Consider the following 16,899-nt stretch of genomic DNA (forward strand, 5'->3'; position numbering starts at 1 on the left):
TCAAAGGTCCAAGTGATGTGCCACCTCCCACAAACACAGTTGCGTCTTAGCCACTTTTAAGGGATGGCCCGATGGTGCCCTGCAGAGGATGATCTGGGGAAGAGGCAGGGCCTCCAGCCATGGTGTGTGCACGTGCATGAATCTGTGTGTGTGAGATTCTGGGGTCACAGTTTCCCAGAGCTTGGTCTTGAAGGAGGGGCACAGGTTCCAGGTGGGCATGTTCCCTGCACTCTGTGGCCAGATGGGGCTAGACAGGAGCCGCTATAGAAGGTAGGGGCCTAGGGCAGGCTCTCTCGCCCAGGTAGAGGGGCAGCACTGTGCACCTGTCATCCCTCCACACCTCCCACGAGGAGTGCCGCGGGGACCGTGTTGGGCTGTATCCCCAGCATCTATCGCAGCCCCTGGCACCTGGAAGTCACACAGGGCATACGGGTGCTCCGTGTCCAGACCGCCAGAAGCGGCTCCGCTTGTACTTTCTCAGCCTCCATGCGGAGGAACCTGTGTGAGGTTCCAGGAGGTGAAGTGACTGGCGCAAGGTCACACGGCCAGAGGGGGTGGCGGCTGCACCTGCGCCCCCTTCACCCCCGGCCTCCTCGCCCGCCCCGCCCTCGGGTTTTACCGGGTTCTTCTTTTCGTGGGTACTGGGGCAGAGGACTCGGAGCGGCCCCCCGGGGCCCCGGCAGCCCCCGCGCCCCCGCGCCCCCGCAGCCGGCCCTCCACCGCCCCCCGCGTCCCCTCCTCCAGCGCCGCTCGCTCGGCCGCGCGAGGCCCCGCCCCCCTCGGGCGCCGTCACGTGCCGCCCGTCGCCCCGCGCCTGCGCGCTGCTTATTTCCCGCTGTCAGGATGAGGAGGCGGAGGTCGGCGCTCGGGTCCGTCTCTGCCCGCGGCTGTGGCGGCGCCGGCGGCTCCAGCCATAGCGGTTCTTCCCTGGGCGGCGGCCGCGGCGGCTCGGTCGACGCCTCCTCCGCCAGCTGAGTCCGCGGGAGCCCGGGACGCCGGCCGCCCGCCCCGCTCCGCTCCGCGAGGCCGCCGCCCGGCCATGGCGCAGCCGGGCCCGGCTCCTCAGCCCGACGGTGAGGCGCCCACCAAGGCCGGCGCGGCGGGCGCGGCCTGCCTGCCCCGGGCGGCGGGGAGGGGCGGGGGGCACGGCGGCGGGCGGCGGGCGGCGGGGGCGAGGACGGGGGCCTCCGTGGGGCGCGGCCGGGCGGTCGGGGGGGCGGCGGGGAGGGAGGGAGGGCCGGGCACGTGGGCCGTGCGGCGGGAGGCTGCGGCCCTCGGGGGCCCTGCCCGGGCCCTGCCCGCCGCGAGCGCGGGGCACCCCGCGGGGCAGCAGGACCGGGTCGCGCTCGCGGGCGGCCCGGGCGGGGGCGGCGCGGGTGGGGGGGCCTGGAGGCCGCGGACCCCCCCGCGGACGGGCGGTGGGCAGCCCCTCCGGCAGGCTCGCAGAGACGGGCCCCTGCAAGCCTTTGTACTTTGTGGGTGAACACGGCCCCCTGCGTGTGGTCAGGCGCGGTCTGTCGCCGTGGCGGGGGGTGGGGGGCGCGGGGGCCCCGGGGGAAGAAGGACAATGCTGTGTGATGTGGAAGTCGAGGAAACGTGTCTTGTGTCGCACTTGCCTGGGTGGAAGGAAAGACAGCCGCATCCCAAGTCCTCCAAGTGGAGTGTCGGAGTCCTTGGTGACCTTCTGGGATGCGGGCTGAGCTGCACACTCCAGAGATGGACCACCTGGTTCCAGGTTTTACCGGCTGGACTTGGCGTGGGGGGGGGGGGGCACAGTGTGCTAGTGCGCCGGCTGCCTGCAGGGTGTCTGGGTGACAAAATTCTTGCAGGTGCCCCCGGCCACGCTAGGCCCGAGTTGGGCACACAGTAGGTGCTTCCTATGCTTGGGCCTTAAAATAGCCTTTCATGAAAAACGTCGCCTGTGTCCTGGCCTTCTGGGAGCCTGAAACAATGTTATCAGATTCTAGAGCTAGCGGCTCTCCTGGAAGCAGGCTCCAGAGCCAGCGGGCGACCAGTTTTCGGTTTCGCGGGTTGGCAGCGGACAGATGGGGGAGTAGCCGTCCCTGGACGTGTGCGTCCGGGTGGGCTCTGGGAGTCCGGCTGCCTGCCGTCCGCACCTTTCGCACTGGGTGTCGGGGAACAACACTGCCTTGGCACAAACCCCTCTTTGTTGCTGCTGACAGAGGCAGAGCTCTGAGAGCCCCAGGGGCTGCCGGCCCCGAGCCTGAGTGGGAGGTGTGCTCAGCTGGCTGCGTGCACACACGTCTGGGGCGGCTCAGGTGACCCGGCAGTCTGGAACGAGAGCTCTCTCCCCCTGTGAGATGCGAAATAGTCCTCCTTGGAGATAGCCAGAAATGACTAAGCACTTGAAAGAGGATGGGAAAAATGAACTTTAGGAAATCTTGTGTTCTTTTGCTATTCTTAGTACACGTTTGTTCCCTGTTTTCCAAATCCTGTGACTCTGGGATGGTGGGATTCAGTTTGCCTAGCTTGCAGTATTTATTTTCAATTATCGTAGTAAATGAGCAGCCGCAGCTACCGTGTACACGAGGAGAGTGCGGTAAATCCGACTGCTTTGTGTCGGCGCCTTCTTAGAAGTTTGCTGCGGGGAATTTAATTCTGCGCAGTGGCCGAACTTAATATAGGCCGCTTCTTAACACCTTAGCCTCAGGCAGCTCCCATGTCCTTATCCGCAGAGCCTTAAACATACGTGCAGAACTCTTGAGTCGTACTGACAGTTTTTCACTTTAATCCTGCATCCTGCTTTTCTCATTTTAGAAGCAGCTTGTCATTTGTGTTGATAATTGTTTTCCTTTCTTGACATATCTTTGTTTTCTGTGGAAATATGGTAGATTAAGAATTGATTTGTGTGTAAATTGATAGAATGAAATGTAATTTTCTTTTTGTTCTTTTTAATTTCTGCTTTTGTGAATTTATTTTAGTGTTGGACTTTTTTTGTTTGTTTTGTTTTGTTTTGCTAGTGCATCTTATTCATTTAGAATCAGGGTAATTTTAATAGCCATAGAAATTTCATCTAATTATTCCATTTCACCTTGAGAATTCAAAGAGTATATAGAACGATTTTATTTTTTTATTTATTTTATTTTATTTTATTATGATAGTCACACACAGAGAGAGAGAGGCAGAGACACAGGCAGAGGGAGAAGCAGGCTCCACGCACCGGGAGCCCGATATGGGATTCGATCCAGGGTCTCCAGGATCGCGCCCTGGGCCAAAGGCAGGCGCTAAACCGCTGCGCCACCCAGGGATCCCTATAGAACGATTTTAAAATTTTAATATTTTAAAATCCTAGTGAAACTGTATAGTAGAAACATTTGCTGTGATTTTTTTATTTAAAAACACTGCCTTGTAAAGTTCCTCCATTAAAAATGCATGTAGTAAGAAATGTATCTTCCCTCTTCTCTTGGAGGTCACCACTAGTACCTTTTCTGTCCTTCTTGACTTTTTTCTTGTAGTTACATAGACGTGCTGACTATGGTTTCTGTAGATAGGTCTATGACTTGTCTATTCCATTTAGTACACGTTGGCTGTAATTACTGCGCCTGTGAGTGGTCCTGTGGCCATGTCATGTGCTGTCAGCGCTGCACGCCTTGGCTCGGGATCCTCGGGTGGGTGCTACCGTTTCACTGATGAGGAAACTGAAGTGCAGACAAGGTAGACGTGTCTGTCGAGTTCCGCCTAGAGGAGGTGGGGGGGGGGGGCAGCCCAGGTTCACATCCAGCCCACCTCCTGTCAGGGCACTCTGGTCTGTTTACCAGATTACAGATGACATTCCAGGTCAGTGTTAGAGATCTACTTCATTGCCTCACATGCATGTACTGCGCATGATTTATTTGCCTGTTTCCCCATTGGTGGACAGCTGTTTTCATTATTGGACAAGTTTTTCATTATTGTCTAAGCAGTGCTGCCCTAGATATCCTTGTATCTATTTTTCAGTTAGTTTTGCTGTTACTTTTTTAAGACTACTGACTCTAAAAGGACATGAGCTCTGAGTGGTTTAAATTTTAATAGCGATTGTTAGCTTACTCTCAGAAAAGGTATCGATTTACATACCTGCCAACAATATGTGAGAGGGTGGGTTTCCTTTGCACTCTTACCAGCCTGAATAGTGTCAGCTGTTTTGAATTTATATCTTCTGATAGATTGAAATGATAAAATGATATTCTTCAGCTAGCAAATGTTTGTGTACCTAGTCTTTGCCAAGCCCTATGCTAGGTTCTAGGAAATCCATGATGAACTACTTGTCTGGCATAGCTGTAGGTATTTGGGATACATCAGTGGTAACACAGATGATGAATAGTCCTTCTCTTGTGTGGGAGAAACAGATACTAAGCAACAAATATAAGCAAATAGTATAGATTGTCAGGTGACAGATGCTGTGGGAAAAAAAAATATAGCAGGGTAAAAGGAAGGGGGATGGGCTGGTTGTAAACAGGGTGGTCAGAGCCTTCTTGAGAAGATGACATGAAGGAGGTAGAGGTTTCTGCTATGAGGCTCTCTGAAGGAGGAGTATTCCAGACAGGGGTTGGGTCATTTTTTGCAAATGCTTTAAAGAAAGGTGTGTCTGGCATGTTTGGGGAAGGGCATGGCGGTCAGTATGGCCAGAATGAAGTTGTGGGGGGAAGGGAGTGGGGGGGGGGAGGAGGGGTGTGGTGGGAGAGGTGGGATAGGGGAGGGAGAGAAGAGCAGTAGGATAAGAGGGGAGAGGTCATGGCTTGGGGCAGCCCTGGTGGCTCAGCAGTTTAGTGCTGCCTTCAGCCCAGGGCGTGATCATGGAGACCCGGGATCGAGTCCCACGTCGAACCCCACGTCGAGCTCCCTGCATGGAGCCTGCTTCTCCCTCTGCCTGTGTCTCTGCCTCTCTCTCTCTCTGTGTCTCTCAAGAATAAATAAATAAAATCTTAAAAACAAACAAACAAAAAAACAGGTCATGGTGTAGGGGCAAATGTACAGCCGATTGGCTTTCACAGTGAGAACCACTGAAAAAGTTTTGAGAAGAGTGATGTGATATGACTTATGTTTTACTGGATTAGAAAAAGTGTTTTTTTTTAAATATTTTATTTATTTATTAGAGAGAGAGGCCGAAGCAGATTCCCTGCTGAGCAGGGAGCCTGACTCTGACCCAGGACCTTGAGATGACCTGAGCCCAAGGCAGCCGCCTAACTGACTGAGCCATCCAGGCATCGCCATGACCAATGTTTTAAAAAATCACTCCGGCTGTTAGATTGACAATAGCATAAATTAATCTAGGAAGAAGATGGTGAGGCTTGGACTAGGTGTATTGATGGAGGTCATATTTTGAAGATATGGCCAATAGGATTTGGATTAGATATGGAAAGAGAGGGAGGAGTGAAGAAGGATCACTCAGAAGTTTTTGGCTTGAGCAGCTGAGAGGTATGCAGTGCTATGAGTGCCTATAATTGAAGAATTTGACCCATTTGGGGAGTCCAGGAAAGGTTTCTGAGGCAGTGGTGCTGGAGCTGAGATCTGAAGGAGTCCCTGTTTTGGAAGAAGCAGGGTGGTGAGAGAACTGGAGAAAGGCCAGTGTGGGCTGGCCTGAGTGGGCTTTCGGCCTCTGAGCTGAAGGTGAAGCCACTGAAGGGGTTTAAGTAAGTAGGTGACACCATGGCTTTTAAGTTTGTACTTCCCAGATAATGATTATATATACTTGGGTTTTCTTTTGTTGTGCAGAGAGCTTTAATTTTTATTAAGATCTGGCCATTTTTAAAATTTATGGTTACCACTCTTGCTTAGGAAGACCTCCCCAGCTCCCATGTTTATTTAGGAAAAACCGAACACCTTCATTTTCAACACTTTTATGGTTTTGTTTTTTATATTTAGTACATTAAACCATGTAGAATTTATTTTCTAATCTTTTTTTTTTTTAAACTTTTATTTATTCATGATAGGCACACAGTGAGAGAGAGAGAGAGGCAGAGACACAGGCAGAGGGAGAAGCAGGCTCCATGCACCGGGAGCCCGACGTGGGATTCGATCCCGGATATCCAGGACCGCGCCCTGGGCCAAAGGCAGGCGCCAAACCGCTGCGCCACCCAGGGTTCCCTTATTTTCTAATCTTAACAAAGAATGTTCAGTATAAAGCATTATTAACTGAACAGGAGATTACCTCAGAAAAAATGAAAATGCTAAAGAATACAGGAATAGCAGGTATGGGGGCAGCCACTGCCTCTAGGGCTGAGGCAGAGTGCTGAGGGAAGAACTAAATCTTTAAGAGGCCACTCCCAGTACTAAGATCCAGACTCTGTGGGCCCTGGGGAGGCCACTTTCTGGCTTGCTGGGAGAAGCCACCTGCATCTGGAATTTATTTTTGACATGACATAGGGATCTGATTTTATTTTTCTTCCATATGGATAGCCAATTATTTTAACACCATTATTCAGTAATTCATATATTTGGTTCCTTTATAATAACTTGATAAATCAAAAAAAAAAATAACTTGATAAATCTCCCTACTCCTAAACTTTGCAGAGACAGTTGATCCAAAACGAAAAAGCCCTGAGTTTGCCCTGCAGTCTTACTACTGGAGTCTTAAGTACTCCAGAGTTGCCCAGGATCGTGTGATATTCTTGAATTTGTATGCCTCACCTGGCTGGGTCCCTGGGCATAGAACTGCCTTTGAATCTGAAGGGCTCTGGTTTCTGAAATCTCGTGATTATGCGGTGAAATTGGATGTGCTTTTCTTGTATAATCACTAAATTGAGTTTAGTCTTCAGAGGAGTATTTAGTAAACATTTTTGTGTGATACAGTTGTGGCAAGGGCGGGGGAGCGGGTTGCGGGTTGCGGGGCGGGGAGGCGGGCAGGATGTAGAATGAGAGAGATGCGGTTCTCCTTTCAGTAATCTGCATCCAGTGAAGGAATGGGCCCAGTGAAGGAATGGGCCCCGGGCACACTGACCGGGAACTGTGGAGGTGATCCAGTGTTGCTTCCCTCTGGCGGATCCCAGAGGAAGCTGCTACTGCCAGTCAGAGAACAGGAAGAGCCATGAAGGAGGGTATCTTTGTTCATTTTTCTCATTAGATAGCCTGAATCTCTTCTGAGATTCAGTTTAGACTGATTTCTGTTTGGATGCCTCTGGAGAGCGAGGGAACTCACTACCTCCTGTTTTTGGCCAGTTACAGTGTTTTGTGTGCGCTTTAATTAAGCGGAAGCTTGCCTCGACGTACTACCGGCTGGTTTTAGTTCTCTGCCCTGGACCCACCCAGAGGAAATCCAAGGCATCTTCTCTATGTGAGCCTGAAAAAAATTTTGTGGTTCTGATTTGCATTTCCCTGATGATGAGTGATGTTGAACATCGTTTCAAGTGTCTGTTGGCCATCTGGATGTCATCTTTGGAGAAATGACTGTTCAGCTCTTCTGCCCATTTTTAAATTGAATTCTTCTTTTGGTGTTGAGTTGTAGAAGTTCTTCATGTTTTCTTAGATAGTAATCTCTTATTGGATCTGTCATTTGCAACGCTCCTCCCTTTCACTGAGTTGCCTTTTTGTTTTGTTGATGTTTCCTTTGTTTTGCAAAAGCTTTTTATTTTGAGGTAGTCCCGGTAGTTTTTGCTTTTGCTTCCCTTGCCTTAGGAGACATCTAGAAAGATGTTGCTGTGGCTGCTGTCAGAGACTTAACTGCTTGTATTCTCTTAGGATTTTCATTGTTTCAAGCGTCTCTTGAGACCTTGAATCCATTTTGAGTTTATGTTTGTATGGTGTGAGAAAGTGGTCCAGTTTCATTCTTCATGTAGCTATCCAGTTTTTCCAACATCATTTATTATCATTTATAGACTGTCTTTTTCCCATTCGATAATTTTGCCTCCTTTATCATAGATTAATTGTGGGTTTATTTTTGGGCTCTCCATTCTGTTCTGTTGTGTCTGCTTTTGAGGCAGTACCATGTTGTTGTTGTTGTTTTTTTTTTTAATTTATGATAGTCACAGAGAGAGAGAGAGAGAGGCAGAGCGGAGACACAGGCAGAGGGAGAAGCAGGCTCCATGCACCGGGAGCCCGACGTGGGATTCGATCCCGGGTCTCCAGGATCGTGCCCTGGGCCAAAGGCAGGCGCCAAACCGCTGCGCCACCCAGAGATCCCCCAGTACCATGTTGTTTTGATGACTACAACTTTCCAGTATAGCGTGAAATTTGGAATTGTGATATCTCCAGCTTTGTTCTTTCTCAAGATTGCTTTGGCTATTCGGGGTCTTTTATGATTCCATACAAATTTTAGTAGTATTCTAGTTCTTTGAAAAAATTTCTTGGCATTTTGATAAGGATAGCATTCAGTTTGTAGATTGTATTGGGTAGGATAGACATTTTAACTATTAACTCTTCTAATCCATGAGCATGGAATATCTTTCCATTTGTGTCATCTTCAATTTCTTTCATCAGTGTTTTATAGTTTTATAGTTTATAGTGGTCTTTCGTCTCTTTCATTAAATTTATTGCTAGGTATTTTATTCTTTTTGGTGCACTTGTAGTACTTAACATTCATTTGTTGATCACTGAGCCAGATGTCAGTTGTTAATGATGTCTGTTGGTACCCGATGATCTCTAGGTGTGTTTTACCTATAAAGAGTAGTAGTATAGAGACATGTTACTGAAAGGAGTCCTAAAGAGTAGTTATCTCCCTTGATTTTACAGATCAGAAATTAAGGACTAAAGAACTGGAAGTGACTTGTATTATAGCAAAGACAGTACTAGAATTTAGGAGGAGAGTGGGGCTGTCATTTCTCTTCTGGTTACTGCTTCTGTTTATGTGGAATGAACTTTGTCTAGATGCCTCATTATGATGTTGCCTGAACAGAATCATAGAATTGATGTAACTCGATTATAGTCTAAATGCACAAAACTTGTTGAATATCATTCTTTATTCTTTAATACTTTAATTTTTAAATCTTTACTGCTTATGCCTAATGCATGGTGGGCATGGTGTTGTAGATATTACAACAAAATACAAATATTCCTTTCGTTATGGAATTTAAAGTTTAGTGGTGAATACAGATAGACTTCATGAGGAAAGGGCATTTTGTCTGGCTGGCAGTAATGTCCCCAGCACCATGTTTGTCATAGGGTACATATGAGCTATAGGTATTTGTTGAAACAAAGTCAGAGGACCATTGTGCTGTTAGAATAATGTGGTAACTTTTTATTATTTACAGTATTTTGACAACACATAGTAGGGAGCATCTTAAATCATCCAGAAAGTTTAGTTAATATAGTTCTTTCCCTCCATTGGACCCTCCCTGCGCCCCAAGTTATGGGAGAAAGTGGCATTTGAATAGAGCCTTGAGAATTGTGTAGAATTTCTGACAGATGCAAATGGCATCTTAGAGAAAGATGTTAGAGGAGAGGGAGAGTCCTTGCAGGGTACAGTTGGAGCGTGTGAGGGTGAGGTGAGTGAATAATCTGGTGTTGTGGGAGCCTGAGTCTTGTTTAGAGACAGACTTGAGAAAGGAGATTGAGCCTGAATGGTGGGAAGCTTTGCTTCCACTTGAGGAGTTTGGGTTTTTCTAGGTGATGTGGGTAGGCCTGTGTGTTTTGATAGAGTCATAGTGTGACCCAACCTGTGCTGTAGGAAGCTTGCTCTGGAAATTATACAGGGGGTAGATTGGCAGGGAGTTGGTTAAGGAGATTGGTTAGGCTGTTACTGTGGTCCAAGAGAGATGAGGGGGTTATATCTTATATTGTTGAGAGGGGAGAAAAGGAAATAATCAATAGATGCTAGAAATACTGTGGTGGGCAAACAGCGCTTGCTGAACACTTGGTCTGGGGTGCAGGCAGGAGAGAAATGAAGGAGGATTCTGAGAATGTAGCTGCTGATTACCAATCTGGGTGACCAGCGGGAGGGTGGGTTTAAAAGGAGAAAGTACAGATTTTTTTTTAAGATTTTATTCATGAGAGACAGAGAGGCAGAGACACAGGCAGAGAGAGAAGCAGCTCCCTGTGGGGAGCCCAATGTAGGACTCGATCCCAGGACCCCAAGATCATGCCCTGAGCTAAAGGCAGAAGCTCAGTCACTGAGCTCCCCAGGCACCCCCGGATTTGGTTTTTAGTATGTTGGCGTGGAGAGGTAGTGGGACAGCCGGCTGGAAGTACCCAGTAGGTAGCAGGATGGTAGCCTGGAGCTTCAGGAAGAGAGCAGGGTGTGCATGAATTTTTGGTAGTCAGATGCTTGGAAGTCTCTCAGAGTAAGCACTGCTCATTTGCTTGTGCTTGTTGCAGGATAGGTCCTGTGTTGGGGACAGGCTGTGCGCAGGGGCACAGATGAAACTGGCGGGTTGGATGGAGATGACGAAGCCAATAAGGAATTGTATAAAAGGAGAGTTAGGGGAAGATTAGTATCATTAAGAGTCAGTATTGGATGGCAGTGGTCACCAGTAGTAAACGCTGTAGAGAAGTCAGGTGAGAACCTGAGTGGTCATCAAAATCAGCACTGACCCTCAGGACCTCTGAGGGAAGAGTTTCAGCAAAGAAGTAGTAGAGGCAGCATGGATAGACCAACAGATAAGATTGTGGTGATAACACATACAGTCAGGGTAGTCACTTGAAAAGGGTCATAGAGGTGTGATATAATGTGTATGTTTTAAAAATAGAAATTAAGGGGGTGCTTGGGGGCCTTCGTTGGTTAGGCATCTGTCTTTGGGTCAAGTCATGATCTCAGGGTCTTGGGATCAAGTCCTGGTCTGCGAGGAGTCTGCTTCTCCCTCTTCCTCTACCCCTCCCCCTGGTCATGTGTGTGCTCTCTCTTTCTCAGATAAATAAAGAAACCTTTAAAAAAAATGGAGATTAATTGTAAGTGCTGTTGGAACTGCAAGTAGACAGGGGGAGCCTGAGAATATCAGGAGAAAATAAGTAGGACTAAGTCTCTGAGGAATTGAGAGCAGATTAGATGGATTGGGAACTGGAGTGTCATGAGGTGAGATGGCTCTCATCCTACAAAACAGAAGGGAAAAGAACAGTAGAGAAGACTCTGAGCTAGAGGAGAAATGGACTAAATGTACATGTAGCCTCCATTCTTTTCCTCATTTATTCAGCACACATGATCTGGCTGTGACTTGTGAACAAGATAAAAAGGGACCTGCCCTCGAGGAGGGTGTAGTTTTGAGACCTTGTTGCAGCCAAGTAGATTATCTCATTTGGAGTCACTTGGGTTCCTCGTGTTAACCACAGAACACAAAATAGTTTGGTGATTTTCCCAGTTGCCCTAAAGACAGTATAGCCAGTACCATTCTAGATGCATAGGAGAGAAGTTGATTCATTATACGCTGTGGAGACCTTGGGCACTGGTGCTTTATTCTGTAATGAAACTTAGGTTGAGTAATAAGTACAGGATATGATTGGGTCCTTATTGTGGAAAATCTGATGGGGTGCGGGAAGCAAACCCTGATGTGGGGTAACATTCCTTTGGTTAAGGCTATTATTAAAAATCAGATATGGTTTTTACCAAATCAGATACGACAGATACGATTATTTACCACTTAATCCCCAATTGACATCTACTTTTTCTAAGTTCCTGCTACATTTATTGTCTATAAATAACTGATTGCTGTGGCCTTTCATCCCATCTAGATCTTATGTCCCTGACTTTCTTACCTACTCCAGAACAGGGTTTAAAATTACTTTCTTTCATTTTATTGTGAACCTTGTGAGCTTCTATAGACAGTTATGGGAGGGACATTAACAATTTACAGCCATCTGTACTGCAAAAATTTGTTATGCATTTATTCCTAACAGGTGGAAATTTAGTCTTTCTAGAACACTTCCATTTTCTCTGGTAACTAAATTAGGAAAATTTTAATTTTATTGGGTCCAAATAAGTTCCCTACAGCCTATGCACCTTGGTTTTGGCCTTTCAGGCAAGTCAGAATTAGGCTATTTTCTCTTCCACACAGAAGGCCTTGAGATATTTAGAGAGCTGCTTCCATCTTGGTGGTTCCTCATATAACGTCTCTTACCCTCACTCTTCTTATGGCTTCCTCTGCTAGGGTACCACATGTTGTAATGCCATGTAGTTTGTCAGTGCTTTTCTTAAAATGCACACCTAAAGTTGGCGAAGATACTCCAGACATAGAGGCTATGTGACTTTGGGTTAGTACATCAGAAACGTTCTTTTTGATTGTGACCTTCAACTCTCTTTTATTTTATTTTTTTAAGATTATTTATTTATTCATAGAGACACACACACACAGAGAGAGAGAGAGAGAGAGAGAGAGAGAGAGAGGCAGAGACACAGGCAGAGGGAGAAGCAGGCTCCATGCAGGGAGCCTGACGTGGGACTCGATCCCAGGTCTCCAGGATCACGCCCTAGGCTGCAGGCGGCGCTAAACCCTGCGCCACCGGGGCTGCCCTCAACTCTCTTTTAAATGTATGCTAACATTCCCTCAGTTTATGTTTTTATTTACTGTATCATATTAGTTCATATAAAATCACAACTGTGATTTATTGAGAAGCTACATGACTTGCCCTGTGCAGTGTTTTATTTGAATATTTACTGTATACTAGGCACTGGGGATACAGTTACAGTTAAAGAAACAGACTTTTTAAGATAACTTTTAGAGAAGTTTTATCTTTTGATTTTTTTTAAATACTTTTTTTTAAAGATTTCATTTTCAAGTAATCTTTACACCAACATGGAGCTTGAACCTACAACCCGAGATCAAGACTCAAGATCAAGAGTCGCATGCTCTGTTGACTGAGCCAGCCAGGTGCCCCTTTAGGGAAGTTACAGATTCACAGGAAAATTGAACAGAAAGTACAGTTTCCTTATGCCTCCTTCCCCACCATCACATTCCACATCAGTGTGGTAGGTACATTTGTTACAGTTGGTGAACCAGCACGCTGTACCTCATCATCACCCTCATCATCACACCATTATCCAAGTCCATCACTTGCATTAGGGTTCACTCTTGGTGTTGTAAAATCTGTGAGTTTGGACGAAGGTACAATGACGTGTATTCATTGACTATTATAGTATCAGACAGAAGTTTCGCTGCCTTAAGAGTGCTCTGTATCCCACCTGTTCATCACTCTTCCTTCCCTAAAGTTTTGGCAACCACTGGTTCTTTCACTGTTTCCATAGTTTTGCCTTTTCCAGAATGTCATATAATTGGAATCCCACAGATTGGCTTTTTTCACTTAGCAATATGCATTTAAGTTTCCTCCATGTCTTTGTGGATTTTCAGCACTGATTATATTTCATTGCATGGATGTCCAATTTTCCCTTCGCCTACTGAAGGACATCATAATTGCTTCCAAGGTTTGGTGATCATGAGTAAAGCTGCTATCATGCAGATTTCTGTGTTGGTGGGTAAGACCAAGGAGTGTGATTGCTGGATCATATGGTAAGAGTAAAAGTGGCTACACTGTTTTGCATTCCTACCAGCAGGGAATGAGAATTCCTACTGCTCCATTTCCTCACCAGCATGTGATGTTTGTTGTCTGTATCTGGGGTTTTCTCCATTCTGGTAGGTGTGCAGTGTTACCTTGTCGTCTTAATTTGCAGTTCCCTAATGACAGATGATGTGGAACAGCTTTTCATATGCTTGTTTGCTATCTGTATATCTTCCGTTGTGGGACATCTGTTCAGAATTTGGCCCATCTTTTAATCAGGTGGTTCATTTTCTTCACTGTTGTGTTTTAAGGGTTCTTTGTATATTTTGGGCAACTGTCATTTATCAGACAGATCTTTTGCACATATTTTCTCTGAGCCTGTGGCTTGTCTTCTCATTCTCCTGACAGTGTCTCTTGCAGAGCGTTTTTTTTTTTTTTTTTTTTTAAGGATTTTATTTATTTGAGACCGAGCACAAGCGGTGGGGAGGGGCTGAGGGAGAGGGAGAAGCAGACTCCATGCTGAGCAGGGAGCCGAAGTGAGGCTTGATCCCAGGACCCTGGGATCGTGACCTGAGCCGAAGGCAGACCTGAGCTGACTAAACCACCTAGGTACTCCAGAAGGTTTTTTTTTTTTTTAAAGATTTTATTTATTTATTAGAGACAGAGAGAGAGAGAGAGGCAGAGACAGAGACACAGGCAGAAGGAGAAGCAGGCTCCATGCAGGGAGCCTGATGTGGGACTCGATCCCAGGTCTCCAGGATCACGTCCTGGGCCGAAGGCAGCGCTAAACCGCTAAGCCACCGGGGCTGCCCACTCCAGAAGTTTTTAATGAAGTCCAGCTTATCAGTTATTTCTTTCATGGGTTGTGCCTTTGGTGTTGTATCTAAAAAAGTCATTGCCATACCCAAGGTTATCTAGATTTTCTCCTGTGTTTTGCTCTAGGAGTTTTATGGTTTTGCATTTTACATTTAGGTCTGTGAGTCATTCTGAGTTAATTTTTGTGAAGGGTCTAAGGTGTGCAACTAGATTCTTCTTTTTTCATGTGCAATCCAGCTGTTCCAGCACCATCGTTTGTTGAAAAGATCATCCTTTCCTTCCTTGTCACACTTCAGTTGACTCTGTGACTTTGTTTCGGGTGCTCTGCTCTGTTCCATTCATGTGTTTGTTTACTCTTTCATGCTACGTGATATTACATTTCTTAATTAAGAATTTTTGCATCTAAAATAATAAATGCTTATGGTAAAAGAGTTTGTAAATCTCTAAAAAGAAAAAGTCCATAAGCTCATCACTCAGGCCTGGTATATGTTTTTTCTGGTTTTTATTTATTTTTTATTTAATCAAAAAAATTTTTTAAAGATTTTGTTTATTCGAGAGAGAGAGGGAGAGGGAGGGAGGCAAAGACACAGGCAGAGGGAGAAGCAGGTTCCATGCAGGGAGCCCGATGTGGGACTCGATCCCGGGTCTCCAGGATCAGGCCCTGGGTCGAAGATAGCGCTATACCGCTGAGCCACCCGGGCTGCTCATTTTTCCAGTTCTTAAAAATGTATGTATCCTGATGATTTAAAAGTGGAACAGCTGCTTATGCTATTCTCAAGCGTCCTTTTCTTAACTTTGTTTTGATAGATTTTATCACCAATTTTGAAGTAGGTCATTCATTTTTGTGCAATTATAAACACACTATAATTTTTAAAAGTCCCCATTGATGAATATTTATGCTATTGCAATAGTGCAGCAGTAACTATCTTTGTACCTGTCTATTTTTTTTTTTTTTTTTTTTTTTATTCATGAGAGACACAGAGAAAGAGAGGCAGACACAGGAAAGGGAGGAGCAGGCTCCATGTAGGGAGCCTGAGCGGGACTCGATCCTGAGACTCTAGAATCACACACTGGGCCAAAAGCAGGTGCCAAACCGCTGAGCCACCCAGGGATCCCCTCCTTGTACCTGTCTTTGCACACTCTTGTGAATGTTTTTTGTGGTATGAATTCCTTGAACTGGAATTACTGAGTCAAAGGTGCAGGTTTAAAAAATTAATGGCAAATGCCAAATTCTATTTCAGAAAGGTTTAATAGTTTACAGGCTTACCATCAGAATATGAGAGAATTTATGGTCCTTAACAGATTCATTTTTTTGCATATGGGGAAATTAACTTCTTTACCCTGTGTGGCAGGTGTAGCAGAAATTGCCCCCAGTTTGTTTTTTGACTTTGAAATGTTTTAGCATATGGAAATATTTTAAATTTTATGTGACTTAATAGTTTTTTTTGCTTTATGGCTTCTGGATTTACTTCTACCTCCTCGTGTTATCTTCTAGTATGTACTTTTAAATATTTGATAACATTGGAATTTATTTTTAATTATTTATTTATTTAAATATTTTATTTATTTATTCATGACAGAGAGAGAGAGAGACAGAGACAGAGACACAGGCAGAGGGAGAAGCAGGCATCATGCAAAAAGCCTGGTGTGGGACTCGATCCCAGGACTCTGTGATCACGCCCTGAGCCGAAGGCAGACATCCAACCACTGAGCTACCCAGGCATCCCACATTGGGATTTATTTTGATGCAAGGACCGAGATGGGAGTCCAGCTCTTAAAATTTATTTTCAAATGGCTAGCCAGACGTTCTTCTTTTTTTTTTTTTTTTTTTAAATATTTTATTTATTTATGACAGATACAGAGAGAGAGAGAGGCAGAGACACAGACACAGGCAGAGGGAGAAGCAGGCTCCATGCACCGGGAGCCCGATGTGGGATTCGATCCCGGGTCTCCAGGATCACGCCCTGGGGCAAAGGCAGGCGCCAAACCGCTGCGCCACCCAGCGATCCCTAGCCAGATGTTCTTATACCACATAGTCATTTATACATTTCTCTCCATTGATTTTGAAATACCACTATTTATTATATGCTAACTATGCAGGGGTACTTGAGTCCATTTCCAGATTGTGTTTTGTTCTATTAATTTACCTATTCTGGTGTAATACCATGTAATAACAATTGCTATACTGATACTTTTTTTTTTTTTTTTTAAGATTTTATTTATTTATTCATGAGAGACAGAGGCATAGAGAGAAGCAGGCTCCATGCAGGAAGCCCGATGTGGGACTTGATCCCAGGACTCAGGGATCACGCCGTGAGCCAAAGACAGGGCTCAACTGCTGAGCCAGCCAGGCGTTCCTGTACTGATACTTGCTAATGTTTTCATATTTTGAGAGCCCGGAACCACTCATTATTCATTTTCTCAAGTTTTCCCCCAATCATTATTTGGTATTTATTAATTCAGATACAATTTAGAATGATCACATTAAGTCTGCTCACCATCCTTCCCTCTCCACCCACCTCCCAAAGGCCTTTAGAGAGAACCTCATTGACTGATTTCATAAGCTTAGGAGAACATGTATCTTTTAACCAAAAATCTTTATAATTACAGTGCCTTATGACACTTTAAATGCATTAACTATATTATTTATTTCTTCAGATTCTTAAAGGGTAGTATTATCTGTATTTCACAATTGAGGAAATAAAACTTGAGTAACTTGCCCAGGATTCA

General features: G+C 45.7%; 1 protein-coding gene across 3 annotated transcripts in view; it reads left to right on the plus strand.

Moving 5' to 3' along the window:
• Positions 1 to 847: 847 nt before the first annotated feature.
• Positions 848 to 16,899, plus strand: part of RABEP1 (rabaptin, RAB GTPase binding effector protein 1) — a 101,917-nt gene continuing 85,865 nt past the window's right edge. The window contains exon 1 of one of the 3 annotated variants that reach the window (XM_077893100.1): positions 848 to 1,073. In XM_077893100.1, coding sequence (XP_077749226.1) covers positions 1,040 to 1,073 — 34 coding nt within the window. In that variant the 5' untranslated portion in view covers positions 848 to 1,039. Of the gene's footprint in view, positions 1,074 to 1,674; positions 1,736 to 16,899 lie in introns of those variants that run through there. The other 2 variants (XM_077893099.1, XM_077893098.1) reach the window with 2 other exon arrangements.

The sequence above is a fragment of the Canis aureus genome, chromosome 3 (assembly GCF_053574225.1).
Source record: "Canis aureus isolate CA01 chromosome 3, VMU_Caureus_v.1.0, whole genome shotgun sequence".
Taxonomy (NCBI): domain Eukaryota; kingdom Metazoa; phylum Chordata; class Mammalia; order Carnivora; family Canidae; genus Canis; species Canis aureus.